Source organism: Pseudopodoces humilis, chromosome 5 (genome assembly GCF_049639895.1).
Source record: "Pseudopodoces humilis isolate 2021_Gansu_Grassland_sample_001 chromosome 5, ASM4963989v1, whole genome shotgun sequence".
Classification (NCBI taxonomy): domain Eukaryota; kingdom Metazoa; phylum Chordata; class Aves; order Passeriformes; family Paridae; genus Pseudopodoces; species Pseudopodoces humilis.
In genome coordinates, this window is record NC_142204.1 from 29,068,441 (window position 1) to 29,092,747 (window position 24,307).

At 46.2% G+C, this 24,307-nt stretch overlaps 1 protein-coding gene across 4 annotated transcripts in view; it reads left to right on the top strand.

Moving 5' to 3' along the window:
• The window catches only part of NTN4 (netrin 4), a 49,021-nt gene extending 32,692 nt beyond the window's left edge, over positions 1–16,329 (top strand). For 3 of the 4 annotated variants that reach the window (XM_088055256.1, XM_088055257.1, XM_014248834.2), the window contains 5 exons: positions 4,538–4,754; positions 5,433–5,545; positions 6,721–6,789; positions 8,479–8,649; positions 12,226–13,960. In XM_088055256.1, coding sequence (XP_087911382.1) covers positions 4,538–4,754; positions 5,433–5,545; positions 6,721–6,789; positions 8,479–8,649; positions 12,226–12,362 — 707 coding nt within the window. In that variant the 3' untranslated portion in view covers positions 12,363–13,960. Of the gene's footprint in view, positions 1–4,537; positions 4,755–5,432; positions 5,546–6,720; positions 6,790–8,478; positions 8,650–12,225; positions 13,961–15,196 lie in introns of those variants that run through there. The other variant, XM_088055258.1, reaches the window with a different exon arrangement.
• The last annotated feature ends 7,978 nt before the right edge of the window (positions 16,330–24,307 follow it).

The window sequence follows — 24,307 nt, forward strand, 5'->3', positions numbered from 1 at the left end:
ATTGAACAAGTGAAGCTTTGGAACTGGGTTGAGTGTGGTTTTCTGATACGTAAAAACACCACTGTTCACTTTGGAAGCAGTAAAAATGGCTTCTACCTCCTTCGTCACCTCATTCAGTCCATTGGGAGGATGGAGTTTCACGAGGGACTCATTGTAGGCTTGTCCTTGTGCCAGAATTCCCAGTCCATAATCTGTGGCTGTTTGTAGGGGGGTCCAAGAGGAAGTCAAGTGGCACCTCTTGGGCTGGCCAGCACAGAGCCTCCTCCCTTGCAAAGCCAGATGGAAACAAGATGTCTCAGGACATATTGCTGCAAAGCAGCCCCAGCTCAAAGGGAAGCCTGCCAACCCTGTGCACGTGCCTGTGTGCAGGTTAGACCATTGCTAATGAAGTCAGGCAGTGCATCACATCATTAACTATGTGTTAGCCAAATTCTAGGGTTCTTGATTAAAAAGTTTCTCCCCGCCTCTATGAGTCGGAGGAAGCTGTGGATATTTGATGATTAATGGGTATTTTTGTTGACATATGCCAGTGCTTGGTTCTCTTGGCTTTCTGCATTAATCTCTGAATCACTGGCCCATGGCATTCTACTTTCCACATTTAAAAAAAAATGTGTCTCCATTACTCTTTAATGCAACAATCCAGCTTTATGGATTGCTAGATATTCATGAACTACGGTGTTTAAATGCCAAAGATAACATATATTTAACAAGAACTGTAAGATACTCTTGAGTATAGTGAGAAAAAATTTACATTTATTTACCTTCTGCATTAAGTACATCTACTTCATGACACTTTTTTTTTCTGCATTTATGAATTGCAGAGCATGATACTCCCTCAAGTATCTGAGGAAGACAACTTTTCCTAACACAAACTGAATTCCACAAATACAAGGATTATCTGAATGCTTTCCTTTCGGAGACCGTGTTACTACAAACTCCCAGATGATTTCTCTCTGGGCTTTTCAAACCCTCACAAATGCACTCCTCCCTAAGACCCCTTCACCTCTTCACTTCTGGTCTCCTGCTGCTGAGAATGCTCCCTGCACCCAGGGACCCAGCATCTCACGGGGGTCATAGCAGCTGCGGGGCCGTAGAAAATGACTAATGACTGTTAAATTAAATTGTATAAGATCAATTGCAGCCTATGCCTGGAACATTTCCAAGGACCATGCCGTGGTCTGCAATAATAAGGGACATGCGTGGAGCTCTATTATTCTTTCTTGGGAAGGCCATGGCATTGCCTGCTTGTTTTTGGCTCAAGACACCATTATTGTTCAATCACTGAAAATTTAAAAATACCTAGGTCAAAGTAAATAAAGGAGTTGTTAAGCCATAATCTTTAAGGATACTTTAAAGATTCTTGCAGGCAAAGAGTGTGTATAATATTTGTTCAGGAGTAGGCGTGTACCTGATAAAATGAAACATTCTGCTGTTTAAAACACCAATCTGATGACTCTTTCCCCCTGTCATACCTATGAGTCCTTTTCTTTCCATCCTTGTGAGTTTTTAAGCCTCAGGTACAATACAATTGCAGACAATAAAATCGAGTTTTATAATTGCCAAGTTTATTTTGTTTTTTAACTGTAGGGTTTTGAGGGTAAATATTTGTAATTTCCAAAGGTTAGCTGGCAGCCGAGGAAACCACAACAGTATCACCAATCCAGGGCAGGGAAATCCAGTTCTGCTGTCATCCCACTCACTGATTTTCCATCCCAGTCAGCACATGCAATGCCAGGACAGGCAGCTGTTAATTCATATTCTGCATGGAAAGTCACATGCAGACTCCTGCTATGTAGTACTGGCTGGTAAATTGGCATTTTTAGCAATGCTGCTTACAAATCAAAAAGCAAGAGGATCAAGCTTGTGGAAGCCTTCTCTTGATCCAAGGATGAGGCCTAGCCGTTCCTTCCCTCGCAGGAGCTGCCTTGGCTGTGGAGACTCCCAGCCTCCCTGGTGAAGCAGCCACGGCGCATGAGACAGGCACTGTGCAGAAGCCTCACACTTCTTCACACACACACACTTCTGTGTATCCACAATGAAATGCCATCCAACACTGTCTGTAGCTACTTTTCCTGCTGCTCAGCTGTTCCTCTCACCTTCCTGGATGTGGGTCTCCTACTGCCTTCACTACAGTGAGGTGCAGATTGTGTGAAGGAAGAAAATGGGATCTAAACCCAGCAAAGCACAGCTGGCCATGAGGGACCAATAGCTCCAGCTTTCAAACATTGGATAATCAGTCCTGCAATATTTTCCCTCCTGCCCTTGCCATAGTATGGAAGCACTCCATCCTTTTTCTGTGCTTTTCTTTCCAGTGTGGTATAACACACTCACATTTGAGCTCTAGAGCCTCTTTTGGTGCACAGCAATGGGCTTCACTTCATGTCTGCATTGCTGAGCAAGTTCCCACCACAGCCCATCACATTCACTGTGTTGAAAATTTGCCACCCAAACCATTCAGATTAATGCCCTTTAGTGTCATTCCGGGCCTTCACCCAAAATACAAGAGTAGAAACCTTCAATTTGCCAGCCACCATTGGAAAGCAGATTGACACCTTGGTGGCTCATTGAGGAGCAGCCAGGAAGGATGGAATCAATGGAAGTGGATATGCAGGCCTGTTAGAGATTACCAGCCTTTACAACACGTCTCTTTGTGGCTTTTATTAAAATGTACAGCCAAGTACATTCTCATTTTTAGTTGTCTTTTAGATAGCCAATGAGTTTACTGCTCTTTTTCATAACAGCTTTTGTAAAATTAATATTAATGCTTCACCATAGTGTTGCTACTGATGTTAAATTTTATATTAGAAATAAAGAAGTGTGTAAAAGAATTGTCTAAAACATAAAAGCTCCAACCCCAATGGGGTTATATGTAAAATTCAGCTGAAACCTGACCAAAACAGGACCAAATCTCTGGCTGAGCAGTGGGTTTATCTCATTAACTGGAGGGGAATAGAAGAGCCTTAAGTGCCTGATATTTCCCCTGAAGGGCCTGAGGAATGCCAGAAATACCCTCCTGATCTAGTAGGAAAAGAGAGCATTTGGATATATGTATCAGGTGTAAAACACTTCACAGACTTCAGGAGAAAGGTATGCAAGTCTCAGTGCACACTGTTGAAAACTATGCTATTAAAGGTACCAGAGTTCACTGCCTGCAGCTACTTACACAGTTTGTGGAGAGGCTTTCTAATCTTTTAATTTTATATAATTGTATTTGTTTGCGAGTGGGAAGGGTGGGGAAATTTTGGGGATTACTTTGGCAAAGATGTTGGAATCATAGTCGCCTCTAAGTTAACTGCCAATACTAATCTATCCTTTAATATTTTGAAACTATACTCTGGGTATGTCAGATTCCTGAAACCACAAAAATGTTGTCAGAGCAAAATTAAATGTAAGTGTGCAGCAATAAGTATTTTAAGAGAAAGAAATATGTTGCCTGTAGTGGCTTTCCTGCTCTATTGCCTTCACAGTTGCAAAATAGAAAGATTGGTATTAGAATTTAGTGAAAGTATTCCCTACAGGTATAATTTTCTCAGGAAACTCAATTTTATGTAAATGAAGCTTTGGGCAAAGGTCTCTCAGCAGGGAATTTTTTGCTGTAATGTGTAAGGCTGACTGTACCATGTCCTGGTCAGAGAACCAAACCCTGGGGCAAGAAGAGCACAAGCAAGGCAGTTACTGGTTCTGTGGGCCACAGCATCGCCTGCTGACCTGGCCACAGAGTCAGAGGTTTGGCTTATGCTCAAAAATGTATTTCTGTTCTTTGAAAACATTAACATCTTTGGGGGAAAGTAGCCTTGTAACAGACATAAATTATGTTTATGTAAAAAAAGCCTCTAAGGAGTAGGTAAGGAAAACTTCACACCACCACATGCACCACAGCACACTTCTAGTGCATTGTTCTGATGCAAGGGGCTGTGAGGGACAAAAGAGAGCAGCTGGCATTTCTGATGTGCACTCTGCAAACCTGTGTCCTGGAGAATATGCAAAAGCCTATCTCTGAGTGTCAGTTTTCTCATTCTTTTTTCCTAATGTTTTTAATTGATGGTTTTAAAAATCAGACACAGACAGAGGGGTACTTTTTGCTCAGCCTTCACTTTAATTAAAATGACTGTTCTGAGGGGTTTTTTAACCTCCTGGATGCAAGACAGTTGTTATTACTTTAAAAAGCAATTATGCTCTGATTCATTTTTGCAATGAAGCACCCGCAGCTGCTTAAACATCACAGTGAGGCAGGCACATCCCTGGGTGCTTGGCCGGATTAGAATCCAGATGCTGCAAGAAAAGTAATAAAGGCCTGTTTGGCAAAACATGACACGACATCAGGGTAGGCTAACTAATTAAAAACTAGCTCACAAAAGTTAAAATTCTACAGATTCCAAAGGGAGACTCTGCTCAGATTTCTCTGGGTGAGGGATAAAAAAGCCCAGAAACCCCACCTAGGCAGAGAGGTGGTTTTGCAGGCATCTCTTGCGGCTTTGCAATGCAGAGGTTGTGCGCTCACAGCTGCTCTGTCCCTCACCGTGTCCCTCTGCTGCAGCTTGCTCCTGCCACCCCGTGGGATCGGCCGTGCTCCCCCTGGGCCCCCGCACCTTCTGTGACCCCAGCAGCGGTGACTGCCCCTGCAAGCCCGGCGTGGCAGGGCCCCGCTGTGACCACTGCCTCCCCGGCTACTGGGGCTTCGGTGCCTACGGCTGCCGCCCCTGCGACTGCGCCCGCAGCTGCGACCCCCACACCGGTGACTGCCACAGCAGCAGGTGAGTTGGGGGGGTCTCACCATACCTCACCACACCTCTGTGATCTCAGTGCCAGGGAAGGCTCTGTTTACACGTGGCAAGCAGGCTGAAAAGTATCCATTGTGTGAAATCCTTGGGGTTTGGTATGGGTAAGGAGTGGGGATAGAGTGGGAGCTGAGGCTGTAGCTTCCTGGGTACCTGGCGCACCATGGCAGGGCACCAGCGATGCTGGAATTTTTGCTCTCAGTGCTGGTGCTAATGTATCGAGTGTTTTCCATAACCTTCACAGTCATTTCCTCTCCACAAGCAAATGTGGGCCTCAGGGACATCTGAGTGAGAGAAGACAAAAGGCTTAATTTTGCTGTTGTAATTCAGCTTATGTTGACTGTGGCTTGGAGTCAAGCTCTGACTTTTAGAAAACAGCACATTTTAATAATACCCCACTCTCCAAATCTGACGTGTTGCTTTTTTTACCAAACTGAAGATATTCGTGGTATATTAATCCCTATAATGTATTTTAAACCCAAAATGGATCCATGATCCTCTCTGACAACACTCAACCCATTCACCTTCCAAAACTGCCTCTTGCATTTACCATCATCAAGACAGTCACATTGTGTCTGGAGGATGGGCTGCTAGTGGCCCTCCTTTCCACTGGCTCCTGGAGGAAGGCTAATCATCTTCCTTTCCCCTCAACAGCTCAGATGTGACCTGGCACAATGAAGCACCTCCTTTCCAGGCAGTGCTCAATGACAGCGAGCCCACCTGGGGCTGGGAGGATGAGCAGGGCTTCTCAGCACTCCGGCACTCTGGTAGGACTGCGGCTTTGCACGTGCTCCCCCTGGCCAATCCCTCCCACCAGCAGCCACCTCAGACCTCGTCTTCTGCACTGACTTGTAGCTAGCACCCTGGCAGTTGCAGGGGGGAAGGGACATTCCCCCACTAACATGTGGAGGAATGTCCTTGTGACAACCTCCTTCCCCTCCAAGACCCAGAGGAGCCTTATGGCTCATCCCATCAATGCAAGGTTGTGCAAACCCATTAGGCAGATGCTCCATGCAGCTGGGAACACCTGTACCCAGCATTTAGGTGTTGTAAGGCAAGAATTTGCAGTTCCAGCTCTGAATTTCAAGGCTGAATGCCCTCACATTTTACTTGACCATCATGTTTTAAAGTATCTTTATATGCACTAAAACTCAACAAACCAGCAACTTTATTTAAAGAGTGGGGTTTGCCACTTCAGTGGCAGGCAATTAAGGGATTTCTAACTCAGAATTTATTTCCCCAATACCCACAACGGTTTTGGCATCACTTGCAGCTTATGGTGCAATTTGAGATGGTCTAGCATGCAGCTGGAGAAGTCATTTCCCTCCTGTGTTCCCAGGCTGTGGGAGGTGGGTGCTACATGAAGGCTGGTGCAAGGCAGGCTGGCCCCATGGGGCAGCATCAAGCTGTCCTCCCTTGTAGCTGCTGCATGCAAGCAGGCAAGCGTCATTTCCTCCATTTTCAGAGAGCGGCTTGATAACATCTTGAAGATACAATAATTGAGTTAATTGAGGGGAAAGCTCCATCATTTGTCTAGGAGATTTCATTTTAAACGTAAATAAGTCTATCATGTTATTCTTTGTTCTAAGATCACGGAAGTCATTAATCTGCCTTAACCTCTGCAACGTTTCCTTTTAAAATTTTGTCTGGTACATTACGGTGTGGAAAATACCACAGGGAAAGATACGCATGTTATTTGCATCCCAAGGCAAAATAATAAGGCCTTTGTTTTCCTTCTCTTCTTATTGTAAACAAGGAGTAATTGCCCTTGGACTAAGAGTCTGTATTCGCTCTCAGTCTGAAAACAGTTGCAAATTCCTTTTTTTTTGCAGGAGGCTTGTGGACCATTTGAAAAACCTCTGGCAGTTCCCAGTCTCTTCCTGCAAATGCTCCTGTCTTTCGAGCACAATTCACAGCCATTTGCTTCCTTCTTTTTCCCCAGGTAAATGCGAATGTAAAGAGCAAGTTTTAGGGAATCCCAAGGTCTTCTGCGGGATGAAGTACACCTATGGTGAGTTGTGGGTGAGGGGGCTGTAAAGGGAGGTGCTGCAAGTCAGTGCAAAAGTGTGCATAAAGCATGAGAGGTGCTGTGTGTGCACCACTCCATCCTGTCAAACCCACAGGATACTCTGTCTAAAGGCAGATCATCAACCAACCTGTACAGCTACCATGATTCCAAGTCAAGGTGGGTGGAGCATCTTGTTCTGTTACCCCTCTGTCTTGCTATCAAGCAAAACACCCTTGTACAAAAATCATGGGAGGACAAGAGCTGGAAGTGTCCCTGGGAGATTGTCTAGGTCCAAGACAGACTATAAACCACTCTTACCAAAAATGGGTCACTGAAACGCTGTCTGTAGACAAGGTGCCACAATTGGAATCTAGAACTGGCTGTATCTGAGTGATCTGAGACTGAAAGTAAGGAGGGACCATGATCACCACTCCATGGATAAAATAATTCCAGCAGCTACTGGGAACCTTCCCCTGTCAACAAAGTTCAGCTGTTGCAATGGGATGATGTATGTGTCTACGTGTCTCTTAGATTTAAATGAATGAGAAGAGGCACTTTGTTGCAAGTTGTCACAAGACTTCCCTGGTGTATGCCAATGAGCTGCCTTCTTCATACTGTGGCAGAGCAAGGAATGCTCTGTGCAGCACTCCCTTCCCTTGCAAGGAATCTCTTGCAGGGGTCTCTTACCTGTTTCATCTCACACTGAAGTTGAAAATGCACAGAGAGATAGCCCATACCTCTGCAGGCTTTAGAGCAGTCCACAAAGTGGAGTTCAAGGGGCTGCCAGTTGTTGAAATGTATCCCTGGCTTAGTGATATTAGGAAAAAATTTGATTCTGCTCTGTTTTGCTTTCCAGACACAATAGTAACTGTGTTTAATCTTGCAAAATATAAGAAACTGAAAGGAAAAAAAAAAAAAAGTCACAAAACCTCCAAGTTCATAAATCTAAAGTGCACTCAGGCTTCCCCCCCTTTCATCAGTCAACATGTGAAGGTGTCAGCTAAACTAGAGAGACAGATGAATTAGGGGGCTCATCATGAGCTCCAGGAGGCCACACTGTGAGAGGCTGCCCTGAGTTTCCCAAAGTACGTGCTGAATAAAGCACCACCATATGGGGATACCAGTGCAGGTGGGATGGAGGAGTTGAGCCCTGAACCTCCATCATGCAGGAGCTCAGCAGTGGAATGCCAGGTGGTAGAAATGTGCCTGTGGGTATGGTGAGCTCAAAGTACTCCCTGAATTGCCCCAGTCCCCACCAATGTCTCACTCTTCTCCACTGAATTTGGATTTGGCAGTTCTGCAAAGCAGCAGGACTGCCACCAGGGTGGGATGAGGCTGAGGCCAGCAAAGCCTCCAGGGCCATCCCTAAATCAAATTGATTTCCAAAAGTGCTAAGGAACACAAAGGGTTTGCTGAGCTCTGGGGGAAAATGGAACCTCATGCCCTCATGGCAGTTCCAGGGGCCATGGCCAAAACAACTGACAGCATTTCTGCCCATGGGTGTGGGGATGTACGTGCTCCCCAGTGCCTGCTCTGATCCTGGGCTCCCCAGCAAGGAGCACTGGGCTAACTCCACTGTGGCAAAGCAACTGTCCTCGCTGCTTCATCCAGACACCAGCACTAGACCAGGGAAAAAAAGAGAGCCCTGTAAATAGTCTGTATATTCCTGGTTTTGAACTCCTGTATTCCCAGTGATCAAGACGAAGATCTTATCAGCTCATGACAAAGGCTCCCATGCAGAAGTCAGTGTGAAGATCAAGAAAGTCTTGAAATCTACAAAGCTGAAGATCCTCCGGGGCAAGAGGACACTCTACCCTGAATCCTGGACTAACAGAGGCTGTACTTGTCCCATCCTCAATCCTGGTAAGTTTGAGTCCCTGAACAGTATAGCCCCACCACATATACATGGATTTCCTTCCTGCCCCTCTGTCCCCTCATACCAGTGAGCTGAGATTGCAGCCCAGTGCTGATTAAAAATTATTGGCTGTTACACCACTTGGATTCCAACAGCAATCTCCATCAAATTGAAATTTCACAGAGAAAAACTTGGTTCATCCTATGGACTTTGAAACATACAGTTCACTTTATGTAGCATAGCAACAGACTTTCAGTTTTACCAGTCTCTGTTCCCAGAGGAAGGGAGGTGCACATCACGCCACAATTGCTTGATATATCTTTCAAAACTAAAGCTAATTTGAATCCATAAAACCACATTTAAATCTAATTTGAGTTGTGATACTGCACTAAAGATCTAATCTAAACTCAAGGGAAGATTTCTCTTTGTAAGTAACACAACTTTACATCTTCAAGATTTGGAAGAAATTTTCATATGCAGTGAGGAGAGAGCTCCACGGTTTCTTCCCGTCTTCTTTCACTGAAATGGAGTATAACCAGTGGTGGCTAAACTGGGCATGCAGTCTCCAGTATGGACAAGGACATGCAGATTCAGGGGTTTCTTCCACAGAGTAAAACTGAGCTCCAGCTGACACACCTCTCTTTAGTACTCCAAGATAAATGAGCAGCTACCAGCTTATTCAGATAAAGGGCTTTCTTTCCATAAGGTGTGTACACCTCTGGGAAATTGGCAATGGAAGCATTGATGTAGGTGCTGAGAGGTCCCTTTCATGTGCAGCACTAGGAACGAGGGGGTACAGGGCTGTCTGTGAGGCTGGGTCCTGCAGAAAGGTTATTCACTGATGAGGTGTTTGCAGTCTTCTTTCATGTCCACAGGAGTGACTGTCTGGTTTCCAAGGCAAGCACAGCTGTAGCTAGGAAGTCTTGTCAGGTGCAAAGGTCAGATGAACCAGCAGCATTAGGCAGGGCTCTGCTGTTTAAGTGCAGTAAGACTTTGGATATTGCTGGAACACCATAAATCACTAATCAAATAGCTATAGCTGTTTTATTTTTCCATATGCAATGAAAACACAATCAAGAAAGCCCAGATGCAGCTGCCTTAATGTGAACCTGAAGGAATGCAATGGAAGCTGTCCAAAACTGAGCCTGCAGGGTAGCCTCACACCTGAGACCCAGCTTTGCCACTCGACTAACATCAGAGGAGCTTCACTGATTTTCCCCAACTGATGAAAAGACAGCATTAATCACAGAACCAATGGAGGTCTCTTAGACAACAGCAGAAAGGTTGAGATGCAACTGTCTTTAGTTACAGTCCAGGTGTCTGACACATCAGGTGTTATTCCCTTGTTACTTCCTTGCCAGCTCTCATGATTAATGCTGTGAAACTTGGTATTGTTTTGAAATGCAGCTGCTGGTCCCATAAATTAGTCTCAGCCTTCATGTTGAAGAGAAGTCATGAAGTTTGTTGCTAATAGGAAACTTGAAAACATCCATTGAGTGAATTTCTGGGATTCAGTAATGTCAAAGAGGGAAAAAAGGATCCCAGAATTTTTTTTAGTTCCTTATTTTCTTTAGCTACCACGTTCACTTCTGAGTGGCTTGCAATACAATATTAGTAGATTCAACCCTCTGTGACAGTAAGAGCTTATGGCCTACAGGTGAATAAACCATAACCAGATGGATGAAAAGGCAAGCTGACATAAAACAATTTTCTGACATACAGCTATAATGAAAATCACATCTTCAAAAACCTAGAGGAGATCAAAGATAAACATAAAAGTAAGGCAGATGTGTTTTTATACTATTTTACAGAACTAAAGGGATACCAAAAGTAGAGTAGGCTCTTGAAGATTCTGACAAGAAAAAAAAACTCCAAGCATTTATCAAATCTCTGTGGGCTATTTTCAGATGAAAAACATGCTTAAGTTCCTACAAGGGGAACCCTTTCACCACCCTTGCACACCTTCTGCTCCACACACGCACAGAGGCAGATTCTGCTTCTGGGGGGGACACTGAGCTGAAAGATTTAAACCTTGTTTTCAAGGTAAGAGGAGCCCATCCCTTCCACAGCTCTGCCAAGCACAGTCACAGAGAGGCAGAGAGCAGCCTGCCAGGGCAAACTGCACAGCCTCAAGTCCTGGCTTGTGGCATCTCAGTCATTTGACTCATTTTAATTTTACAGTTCTGTAGCATCAGGCTGAAAATCTAGAAAGCCCTACACAGTCAGCAACCACGGCAATATTTGCTTGCTCTCTGAGTGTGCATACCACATTTCTAATCCAGGAACCCTTGAAAAGTGATGCTTGTAACAGTAAGACTGACTTGGCCAAAATGAATGCCTTGTGAAGGACAATGCTGCCACACACATATGCTGTGTTTAATTGGCAGAAGAGAGGATGTGCATGCCCAAAAAACTCAGATAAAGTAGAAAGCGAATTGCATTGCTTGACCTCTGACTTGGGAGGTACCCTCCCTTTATTCTGGACTGCAAAATGAAAACCCAAGACAGCACAAGCTGCAGCCAGGATGGAGCAGGATGACTGAGAGCACCGGGGAAGGCCCATCTCCCATGGCTGGTTTGCACCAGCGCATTGTGCTCCCCTGACTGGTGCAAGAAGGAGTGGGTACAGGAGAAGTCCAATGCTGGCTATATCCTAAATGTGCTGCAGTGGGATGCTGACTCTGGCAGGGAGCTCCTCCTGCCATGAAAGGGATTATCCTCCTTATTATCCCCATTTATGGCACATTTGTGGCCCATTTTGGTTCTTTGGATCTGTGGCAGTGTTTCTTTAGCTAATCCAAGCCAAAGGCTTTGCTCTATCTCCCTGTTTATCAGTAGTTACCCGGTTGCAAGCACTCTTTTGAGTTGTGTCCTGAAAGTCAAGCACAGACCTGGATGGCTGAGGAAAGACCTGCAGCAGGGCACTACAGGGACACACTCCAGACCTTTCTATCTGTTTCTGGACAACCAGTCAGACCTTCTTGTCAGACCCTGCTGTCATGTCTCCAAAACATCTGGCAGAGGCAGAAATTAGCAGGTTTTTTCAGTGTGACAGCCACTCCTTCAGGCTCTTCTAGGGTACTGGTGCCAGCACATGTTGCCTCTCACTGGGGTCTGGCATGCCTTTTCCTCCAAGGGGCCGCTGGCCACTCCAAGCAAGATACCAAGCACTGGACTATCCTGCACTGTTCCATTCCTTGAATTTGCTGAATTGATTTCCAGGCCCAGATTTATTCAAGGAGAAGTGAGGCAGATGGCTGCCAAATTAAGGTAATAGCAATTCCCAGAAAAGGTATAAAAACTTGCAGTGCTGCCCCCAGAGTTCAGCTTTCATTTATATTTAGAAACTAACAAAGTCACGTTTTGGGTGCTGCATCTCACTGACAGGTAGCCACAGGGCTCGTTTTGCCATAGATACAGATGAAGCTATAGATATACAGATATATGTGAGGGTCAATATATGTAAATATTTCTTTGTGTAAGTGCTTTTTTACATGGGACTAGATATCCAGGCTGACTTTGCAGCTCAATAGGCCTCTTAAGCATGGTACTGTGCAGTCCCTGACCGCTTTGCTGGTTTGCAGGCTTGGAGTATCTTGTGGCAGGACACGAGGACGTCCGAACGGGCAGACTCATTGTCAACATGAAAAGTTTTGTCCATCAGTGGAAGTCGGCTCTTGGAAGAAAGGTCTTGGAGATTTTGAAAAGAGACTGCAACTAGTGCTGTGAAACTGCCTAGGGCATTTCTTTATGCACAAAATGCAACAGCCTCCACAGAGCGAAGACCTCTAGCATGAAAACTGGAATGTAAGAAAATAGTGCCAACACACATGTAGCGAGGCATTCAGAGTTGTAGGCACTGTCTAATTTAACTCTTTCTGGCCAATGTTCTTTCACTTGCCTATAGCTTCCTTGTCAGGGCCTCACCCTGAGCCCTGCTTATCGTAATGTTGAGGGAAACATAAGGAAAGGTGGTGGATGCTTGTCTTGCTCCAGTGCAATGTTGGAGCAACTCCCATGAAGCCACTGCTCACCCAAGACTAAATTGCCATCCTAGAAGAGCTACTGCTGAGAAGCAAAACACTGCCAGTACTACTAGTGTGGATCCTGAGTGACTTCCAGGGGCTCCCAGAGGATGCTGTGGGGAAGGCAGTGGCCACAGCAGTGGGTAGGTGCTGGCACCAGCGTGGCAGTGAGAACCACTCTTTAGAAACACCCCCTCGCAGGTTATGACCTGGCACCCGTCAAAGAGAATTGGGTGCCACTTGCTTGTAACCTGTTTGCCCTGCTGAAGGTTTCAGGGGCTAGATTCTCTGCTGATGCTGTTGAGGAGAGAGCTGCTGGAGTGAATTGAATCCCTCTGCCTTGGCACAGGGGGGATGCAGGGCAGAGGCCAGCTCTCCGCCCACTGCTTGGCTGCAGAGAAGAGCCAGCTGCAGAGGGTGCAGCGTCTCTGAGCTTTTGTCCTTGAAGTGTTAAAAAATGAACCTAGCCCTAGTGTAAATATTTCATTGTATAAAGCACTTTACTACCTGCCACTTCACGGTGCGGGAAGTCTAATTGTGTTGGGGAAAGAAGAATTTGAAGGTGGCACATGAAAAAAACTCCCTGAAACAGGAGCACTCCCGAAGACCCCCCGCAGTTGGACAGCGTTAACAGTATAAAGGGAATGGCCAGCCTGGCACTGGCCACTCAGAATATCTGAGGATGCAATCTGAAAGATAGAGTATTTGCACTGAAGTCCCAGCTTCAGACCAGCACTTGGACCCCGTGGGCAGGACTCCAGCAAGACTTTGCAAACAGAGCGAGGAAAAGAGACTTTGAGATAAAAATGCAATTTGCCAGAGGAGAAAATCTCTGACTGCAGGAAAAGGAGTAGATACAGAGAATGGAAAGGACTTGCATTCACATATCACAACCCAGCGATTCATGGTGGGCCTGGAGTTTATTTTATTTTTATGTTAGTATTTAAAACTGAACATTTTATTTGTTTTCTTCTGTGTTATTGTTTGCAATATATACAGCCATTATACTTCCTCGTTAACACCAGTATGAAATATAGCACAGTTTACTGCAGTTTTCAGCACTAAAATATATCTTTTCTGTAAAGCATCTTTAAACCACATTTCATAGAGTGTATTTTGTTCATGAGTGTGAGGGGAAAGAAGACATACAACACCAGAAAAGTCACTGGTCTATCAATCCACTTTACATATGTATTTTTTCTTTCAAGGTCCTGTGGACTCACAAAAAAAAAGATACTATTTTGGTAATTTGTTTTTGTATCTCATGTATGTAATAAATATAATATGATTTCAACATCTTCTTCTCCTGTTACTGTTGCTGCCAATGGCAGCAGGGTCTTCATGCCTGCACTAAAGAGCACAAGCAAAGATTGCACTGGGTGAGGAGAAGCTGCCATGGGGGATACTTTCCTCTCTGGCTGGGAGATGAAATGCAACACGTGGTAGAAAGAGAGGTAGCATGGTTGGCTCACAAAAATCCCATCTCACCTCTAGTTTTGGGAAGTTTATAAGCTCTTCTTATAAGGGGAACTGTACCTAAATATTTTCAAAGCTGACCAGATCCTTGCCTCCACACAGGCTTGAAGGCTGAGCTGCAGAACAGGTACTTATAAGAAGCAAGAAATAAGGTTTGTTCCCTACATTTGAAGCTACTAAGAGGAAACAAAAAGCTGTGGGAAACAAATGCTGTGGCAAAAGGTCTACAAAAACACTGCAGAGTGAAGTCAAGCATCAGAAATTAGTGGCCAGGGGGTCAAGACATAATCCACAGTGTGGGCAGCAGCTCCCTGGGTGGGTGGTTAATCAGTGACTACGGCAGCACCCATCTCCCTGGTGGAGGAGAGTGAAGGGACAGGCTCTCCTATGAGGCCCTCAGTGACCAAGAGCCTCCAATAGCTCTGTTTTGAATTGAAATTGTGTGTTTACCTGCTTGACATATTTTTACCTTCATTCTATTTTAATGACACTAAAAATACATTGGCAATGGGTAGTTGATTCATGTGACCTTGTGGAAGCTGGAGGGTGTGATCCCACTGTCCCAGCCAGCTTGAGCACTGTAGGAAACCAGGATGCCTTTGTCGGCAGTGCTGCTTATGCATCTTGTCTGACTCCTGTCCTAGCTTTGGAGCAGGGCACTGATGGTTTTATGGAGGAAAAGGGTTAACTTCTGTAGGGAAAATCTGCCCATGAGAAACTTCTGTCAGGGGATTTTGGCTGGAAGAAGTGTCCCATTACCAGGAGCAGGTGAGCTGGATATAAAAGAATCACAGAATCGGTTGGGTTGGAAAAAACCTCTGATATCATTGAATTCAAGCTTTGACCAATCACCAGCTGATCAGCTAGACCATGGCTCTAAGTGCCATGTCCACATGTTTCTTTAATACCTCCAGGGACGGTGACTCCACCAGCTCCCTGGGCAGTCCATTACAGTGTTTAATATCCTTTCTGTGAAGTAATTCGTCCTGATGTCCAACCTGAATCTCCCCTGGCACAGCTTGAGACTATGTCCTCTTCTCTTGTCTCCTTTCAGGTGGCTGTAGAGAGAGAGGTCTCCTCTGATCTTCCTTCCCTCCAGGCTGAACAATCAAGCTCCCTTAGCCATTCCTCACAGGACTTACCCTCCAGACCTTTGCTATCCCTCTATTCATATGAGATCACAAGACGGCCAGCCAGGCCCTCCTTAGCAGGAAAAGCTGCTTTGGACACTAAATCTTTGCAGCTCAGTGAGTTAGTGGAAGCAGCCTGCCTGGTTTATCTGTTTACTCCCCTCTGTTATGTGTATGAGAAGAGGATGTCTGGCTCTGCCCACCTGAAGAGCAGATACATTGCTTGATGATTCCAGGAGCAGCAATGCCTTGACCAATCCTTCTGTGTGACAAAAATCAGTGGCAGGAAAACCAACCCAGCCATAATCGAAGTTAGGGGTCTTTTCTTCCAGAATTGCCCCACTGATACAGGCAAAGCTGGCAGCTGAGGCCAGGCTGCCCTTTCTGGATCATGCTGCTCCTATCAAGAGGTGAGTGCTGGATTTTCAGGAACCAAAGATGGGAATTGCCACAGTTCTCCCTAGAGATGTCCTTATACCTTACCTGCACCAAAAGAACAGCTACCTCCCTGCTGCTGAAGGAAGCATGGTGGAGTCTTCCTTTCTCCAAGGCTGGAGGCCAGATGTAAGCAGTGGCCAGGGATCAGTGATAGGGGCTGGGGCTGCCTGCCAGAGCCCCTGTGCTCCTGGTTGTCTGTCAGCACTGCAGGAGTGAGTCATGTTGGTAACCTGTGCTCAGCTGGAGGAGGTAAGGCAGGTGTGTTGGAACCAGCTGCCACCACAACACCAACCCTGGCTGTGAGGGCAATACGGCCCCTCCAGCACAGCAGCATCCAAACCTGTGTTCCTCCAAGACACTCACAGGACACATCTTTCACTCCTTCTGGTGGACATGAGCACTCCACTCTCTGGCTCATGAACTCTCAGCAGATGCTTTGGCACAGAGAAGGGAACACCTGGCTCCAACTGGATTTCTGTGCCTCCTTGCACTCTCCAAGGGAAATCCTATGCCATAAGTATTGTCAGGAACAGGCACTAAGCCACTGTGGCTTTCTCCACTGTCCTCTGCCACCACTGCTACCTGTAGAAGAAAGCAGAATAAACCACACAGATCTGTCCATTAGTTCTCACTGACCTGAAGCTGGGTTCTTAGAGGAGGCTGTACTCAGAGACATGCCCCATCCTTCCTCAGAGAAGTGGCCTTACACCAGTGCCTGGAAGCAGGGTGAGACTCCCCAGCTGTGCAGGACCTTGTGATGGGTACCTCTGCCCAGCCCATTCATTAGGAAGCAGGAGGTGATTAGGGTGAAATATCTGTTTTTATTCAGTTAAAGACCATTTTTCTCTTTGGATCACCTCAACAGAGGTGATGCAAAAAGCCTACAGCTCTGAGTGCCAGGAGGGCCAGCAGAGAAGCCACCTGCAGGCCCAGCCACATCCATCCCTGCAGCAGCAACTGGCCAGGTATCTCCAGCTGCATGGCCACCTCTCCTAGGGAGTGCTGCTGATGGGAGTTTCCTCATCCCAGACCAAGCCTTGTTGGGCTACAGAAGTGCTGTGCCCTCCTGCCCTAGTGAGAGGCTGCAGAGGACTCAGGGCTGTGCTGCCTGCATGTGCACGGGGCCTGTCCAGTCAGCAATTGCTCGCCTCTGAGGAATGCAATCTTCCAGTTACAGTGGAAAATTACAGGCATGTTTAATATAGTTGCTCCAGCAGGCTAAATCTTCTGGGATATGACCGTGTTGCTGAAAATGACTGAACATCTGGGACTACAGGCCTGCCTAAATGGAAATCTGGGCTGGTATGGGTAAACATAACAATTCAGGAACAAATAGCTGCTGTGTATTTTTTTTTTTAAATCTTTATTTTTAGTTATCATATTGACTTCATATCAACACAGGATAGAATAAACATCTCAAAAATGTCCGGTGGCTGCTGCCTCAGCATCCACAGAAGCTGTGTCTCTGATAAGGCTGGAGAGGATCAGCTGTCTGTGGGCCTTCTGGGCTGATGTGTTCATTTTTTGATGATGGCGTTTCCAAAGCATGCTCTTACCCAGGGGTCAGAGCTTCTTGCTGCTCTATTCCCACAGTTCAGCACAGAAACTTCACGAATGCCTTGTATTGCTCCAAGGGAAGGCAGTGATGCCTCAGCAAGGCTCAAATGCTGGGTAATACACTATATATGGGAAACTTGTAAGCATATTGAAAATGTTAGCATGGCCAAGAGGCCAATGTGTTACAGCAGGCATTAGGAGAGCCATTCTCTGTGTCTAGTACATCTCCTCACTTCTCCATCACTTTTAGGGGTCCTTTGGAACAAAAATAATGCTGGGTTGTTTGAACATGTGATGTATCACTGGTGTGATGGACTCACAGGTACACTTAAGCCCAACCGAGTCCTGTAGCCCAAAAAAAGGTCATCATGCTCAAGCTTTGTTTCAATGCCATATGCAGTTCTAGGTATCTCCAAGTACTACCTGGACATTTTCTGGGCTGTAGAACATACATAAAAACAGTTTGCCAGGCTGCTGAAAGGTCTAGGGGGATTGTAAGCATGGATGAAGGTGTGTATGTGCATCCCCATGCTCATTTCTTCATTTCCCAGAGGATACTTTCCCTGCCCATGTCTCTGAGCTCCCCCTGACCAAGCAGGTTGCTCACATTGATGTCATTTCTTTCTTTGACCTCTTGTCTCAGACTTACACAGAGAAATTAAATACAGTTATTTAGCACAGAACATGGCTTTTAAGCCATCTGGAAATGAGGGCTGGCAAAAGGCCCTCAGATCTGTATAAAAATTGCTGAGAAGAATAAAGTTGTTTCCTGAATCAAACATTAATGAAATTTCCCTGAACTGACTTGCTGTGCACATAGATATGCACCCCTTCTAGCAGGTGCAAAATGCAGCCCAGCTCCAGGCTCAGAGCACATGCCAAGGTACATAAACAGGTGAAAAAATATCAAAACCAAACAACCATCCATTAGGCTGGCATTAACCTGGAAGAAAGGGTACTCCTCACTGCATTTCCTGTGGCAAATTCACACACAATCTCTCCCTGGATTAGTAGAAGATATTTCTCACATTATTACCTCAAGGTGTATATGTTTAAAAAATATGTTTGCTCTCTGTCTCTGCTGTTCATCAGAGCTTTCCTTCATTTGCATCAGGTGCAACTTGCATCTGGACCTCAAGCATTTGTGAAGCTTCTGTGTGGTCAAATCTGCTGCATAATCTCTGCTTGGGCTTTATCTGAGTAACACCTGTAGGAGATCAGAAAACATTATTTCAGATACACAAACAAGAAGAGATTCACCTCATCTAGTGTGAAGTGCTGGTGGCACAGGGTGGTCAGGACAGGATCCTGCGATCACCCCAGGATTGCAGAAGAGACCCAGGAGCACCCTGAGAGGTCATTACAGCTGCAGGGGCAGCCCTGCTGGGGCAGGAAGAAGCACAGGTACTTGTGTAGCTTGAGGAGCATCAACCAGATGTTCTCGGCATAGAACCAGGGGATTAAACTAACACTTAAGGGAAGTTAAATAGAACAGAAGTCCAAGCAGGGACACCATCACCTCTGCAGCTGTGGGCTGTGACAAAGGCCACCAGCCACAGGAGACAAGGAAGCCTCAGCATTTGCCCCTTTCTGGGCATGGCTGCCTGGGCCTGATCAGCCTCTTTCCCTAGAGAGCTACAAGAAGAGGCCATTCCTTGATCTGCAGAGCAGGTCCTCGAGAAGGTCCCCAGAGCCGCTGGTGTGGCTGGAGCAGGGAGGCTGATTCAAGGGAGTCTGAACCAGGTCACGGCAACACATGCAGCCTGCAGTTGCCTAAGGAGGTTGAAAATGCTCATGTGGAGCTGTGTGTGCAAAATAAACGTGCCCAGAGCCAGTCTGCAACGCAAACAACCCCGGTCTGTGCCATCAAACACCTCTAACACAGACATTTTGGGAGGGATGCTGCCCCTGGGCAGCCCCCAGCCAGAGGGTCAGGAGGGGATGAAGTGGTGCAGGGCTGTGCCAGGAGCCAAGCTGGCAGCTCTCGGTACAGATTCCCACCTGCCAGAGCCCGGTGAAGCTGCAGAAATCCGTGTCATTTATCCGCATGCCTGTACCTCCGCAGAAGCAGCACATCCTGCCTGCCCCGTGACTTGGCCCTGGCCGCAGCCAACATCTACAAAGGCAGGAGGAAAAAAACAACAACAAGAAAACAGAAGCCAAGTTACACAGCAGAGGGGGAATAAAAATATTTCCCTGGTCGCGGCGGGTGACCGGCAGAAACCCCGAAAGGCACTGTAAATAGAATGCACCGCGGCGCGGACAAACAGCACGGACCCGGCGCTGCTCGGAGCGGCCCCGGCGGCAGCGCTCCAGGGAGCGGGGACGGCGGCGGTGCCGGTGGGACGGGCCAGCACTCCCAGTCCTGCTCGGGGACATAAACAGGACGCCCCACCTCTGGCTGATACCGATCAGCCGGACAAGGCAGAAGAGGGAAGAGGCCGGGGCCCCGCCGCGCCCCGGTCACCTCTGAAATGACAAAGCGTTATTGCAAATGACAAAATGCAAGCAGCGCTGCAAAGAGATTCCACAGAGACGGGCAAGAGGAGGAGACCATCCGTGGTGCTTCTGCCGCAGACCGCAGCAAGGGTCTGCTCCCTTGCCTGTGCTCCGTGCTGGTGACCATCCAACACATTAAAGGCAGTAACGACGGAATTCTTCTGAGCAAAAAGCACTTATAATTGGATAATGGCCACTGAGCATCAGTAGGTGGGTTGCCTAAAGCCTGAAGAAAACCATGAGAATTTTCTTTCCACCCACAGCACTATTATGAAGCTGACAAGGTCCTGCTCTCTGCAATTCCCATTAATTTTACTGCCTGACCTTCAAGATTTATGACAGCTTTGTCTGGCATTCATGGGGCAGACAGGTATTGTTACATGCCGACATAACCCAGGTAGCAGCCACGGGTTGTTCTCCACAAATGACTGCACTCCAGTCAGCTTTGGAAAACTCCCCGCTTTTGTACAGGGGAATACTACATAAATGAGAATCACTTTAAATTCCAGTCTCCCTTTCCACCCTCAGGGAAACACAACACATGCCAGAGAATAGAAATCACTGCTCATCCTGTATTCAAACAGCAGGCAAGCTTAAATCCTCAGAAATCCTTGAATACCCAGCAGATGATGACATACACTGAGGCCATACCATACCTGTCATTTAAACACTCTGTGACTTGAAAAAATCAAATACACTGCAGATATACTAGCGAGGGGCAAAGGAGGAGTGACTAGATGGCATCCTCATTCTTTTCCTTGCGGAACTTTGATTTCTCTAGAAGAGTCTTTTTTTATCCTCTATGTAACCACCAAAATAGAGAGAAATCAAAAAGAACTAAAATAGCAACAGTACAAGAAAAAAAACACCATCAGGAGTTCCTGTTCACAAGGCTATCCTGGCATTCATCTGGGGTTGCTGACATATTTAATAATCATCCAGTTTCTGCCAGCTGGATGCCAGCTTCAAACTTGAGCCCACAACTGTGATAACTTCGTGCTTCATGTTACAATTCATGCACAGATATTTTTCCTGCAGTGTGTTAGCAGCACAGCTTATTCTGAGGAACAGCTTATCTGAAGGCATCCTGAAAAACAGACGTACATGGGTAATCTCCAAGTTTCCCTCACCTGGGGAAGCAAGGATTTTGCTTCCATGTTATGTTAAGGAAGGTTTTAGGGTTTTTTTCTGAGTGAATTTTAGCAAAGAAAGCCTATAGCTTTGCTGGCAAAAGAATATGAATGTTACCATCATTTTAGTACAATTTCTGTAATGTTATGAATGTTTCTTCATTAAAATGAAGAAACATTTTAATTTTAATTATGTGTAATCCATGGAGATACGTGTCTTCCCAATTCCCCCTCTCAAGCTGGTGCAGAATTGCACTCTGTTGATGGATGCTGGTGTTGGGTTATACTAAGTGCTGTCCAAAGAAGTTTTCTCCCAAAAGACTGCAGTGTCTGAGGGCTTCTGGGAAACTAGAGTTTGGGGGAAAAGTGTTGTCCTCTTTGTCTTCTTTTTGTTTTATTTCCCTGACATTACTTGGGAACAGCGTGGAACTGGGCCTTCATGGCTACCAGTGCTCACATGGTAAGACCACCACACCTCCCACTCTCCACAGTCCTGACAGAGGCTTTGCAGCCCATGCCCTCTACCAGCAGGCCCCTGTCAAGCAGCAGATGCCCCAGGGTGGAGGCAGAAGCCACTGTGTGGCTGCAGGAACCCCAGTCCCGGGAAACACATGCTAGCTCACAGCCTGCTGGCGACAGCTTAGCTGCTGTGGAACAAGCCTGCTGAGAACCAGTAATACATGGCACTTCAAACTCTCTGCTTTGAATCCACCCACCTTCCCATCCCTGGAAGTGCTCAGGGTTCAGGTTGGAAGGCACTATGAGCAACCTGGTGTAGTGGGAAGTGTCCCTGCTTGTGGCAGCGTGGTTGCAATCAAATGCTCTTTAAGGTCCCTTCTAACTCCAAACCATTGTGATTCTGTTTTCCAGCACATGTGAAAGCTGTCACAAAGCATAAAATGAGGCTTTGGAGCCCACCAAAGGCCACTTCTAATAGGCTTGGGGCAGGAGGAGATCCCTTGGTGATTGTGCAGAGCCAGTAAAGGTCACAGTCTGCAAACCAGAGGTGCTACAGAACAGCTCACTAGCTGCAACCAAGTGGGTTTATCCCAATGACTCACAAGATGCTAAGTACCACTTCCACTGCAATTTTCTCCCTGCCACTCACTGGTTAAACACTATTTTAATAATAAGCCATAAAGATTACTGACTCTTCCTTTCTCTTACCATCAAGGAAACGCTCAATTGGTCAATTATATTAAGCATCACAAAAATAAAAAAAAATTAGATTCCTGTTAAGGGATCCACTGTTTTGCCCTTTATAAACTGAGAAACAACCTTCAGGTATCAGTTCCCAGCCAACACAACATTTGCATGTGTTATAATTAGATATTGGTTTTGTTGCTGCTCAAGGCTGCAGTTATGGTGTTTTCCATTACAAACCCACTTGAGCTGTGGGACTTGGCCAAGGATTCTGACCTTTCCTCATCAATGAAATCCAAGTTATTTTTGAGAGAGCTGGTGCCTCCTCATACTTTTTTCCCCTTCATGCTGCCATGCATCCATGATAACTATATTAAGCAGAGAGGGAAATAATAACAGTGACCTATTGTAGCATACACTGGGAAGGATTATTTTTTAAAAATGCAAATGGTACACAATAAAATCCATTTTGACTCTGTATCACATTGTGTGACAAGAGAGTGAACAAACAGAGATAAGCTACTGTTCTGAGCAAACAGACACAAAATAACACAGTTAATAAAACTTTTCCTTGACTTTGCCTCCCTCACATTCACAGCCTTGGAGCCCTCCAGTATCTTTAGCTGCTGATATGCTGACTGCTGCGCTCAGTGTGACAGTGAATTCCAGATCCCTGTGCCCTGCCTATCCTTCCAGCCCTCGCTGCCCTGGGAAGGTCCTTCCTAGCACTGGCTTCTGTCACATCCTTCATGCAGGAGCAGCACAGAGGGCCCTAGGGCTGCTTTTCTCCCACATTCACATTTTGGGGCACCCTTGCATGGGCAGCAGCTGTGCTGGGAGAACATCCTTGCAAACAGCAGGGGCTGCTGGCTGCCATGGTTCTTGGTGCAAGGGCAGTACCGGTACTGAGGGTGAGCACAGGGAGCTTCTCCAAACAAGTGACTGCACAGGGACAGAGACAGAAAAGGAAGAGAATTGGCAATAATGTCCAAATGGAACTGAGATGGTTGCTGCAGGCAGAAATGTCTCCACTATGCATGAGTACTATGCATGGGCTCTGTGAGCTTCTCAGAAGAAAACATCTAAAAATATCCTTTTACAAAGAGAAATGGCAAACATTAGTTGGTGGCAAGGAAAAATCTGAACGAAGACATCAAGTATGGAAAAAAACCTGAAAGTGGGCAAAGGCAACCACTCAAAATAATAATAACCACCTCAAATAACCTACCAGGACCTGGTAGTCAAGGGCTTGAAAGAGCTGAATATCCATAAGTCTTGTTTTCGTTTCCAATACAAATCATCCAGACACATTACCAACACTGAAAGCTTGCAGTTCATGTTTAGTAAGCACTGCATTGGCAGGTATGGTGTTGCATGTTGGGGAATCTCTGAGCAGCAGTCTCAGCACAGGTTCTCAAAGACTTGCCTTTTTTTCAGCTATACCTCTTGGTTTAGTTAAAAATGTCACTTCATGATGAGTACCTTCTTTCACCTCTTCCCTTAGACCATCACAAGGACACAAGGCTGACTCGACAGTGCTCCAAACCCCAGCTCCCTAAAGGCAGAGATGTGCCTGGCCCCACAGCCAGCCGGGCGCCAGTGGGGAGCAATGTCCGCATTGGGAATGGCTCTCGGCTGGCACCTCGCCGGCCTTGCTCCGGGCAGCCCAGGGCAGAGCTCAGTTCCTCGGGTTGATTGCTGCACCAGAGGTCTGCAGGGCAAATTACACCACACTACCTGGCACTCCGCGGGAGGCATGGATGTGCAGCCATAGCCTGCAATTTACATTTAAAGAATTAATAAAAATTCCAAGCTGGAGAACTTCTGTGGAGTTTATAACCTTGACATTTTTTTATCACCCCCTGCCTTGTTTCTTTTCCCCTTTTTAACCAAACCAACCCATACAAATTAGTATTTGAAAGTATGCAATTAGCAAGCTGCTCCTGCAGCTATGCAGTTCTCTTGCCACCCGGTTTCTCAATGGGGGGAAATCAACAATAAAGAACAAAGAAAAGAATTTGCTGCCTCATATTAATGACTGCTGTTTGAGGACAGCATTTGTATTTTAAATGAATAGGTTGCTGAGGACAAAAAGGTCAGAACTGCATTTTATGGTAGCGATAGAATAGCAGGAGGACAGAAGAAAGGCGAAAGCAGCGAGCAGACAGGCGGAACAACACGCTCTGCTTGCTGGAGAGGCTGGGATCAGCGCCCAGCCATGCTGAGGCCACGCGTTCAGGAGTCAAAATATGGGCACGGTCCTGCAAG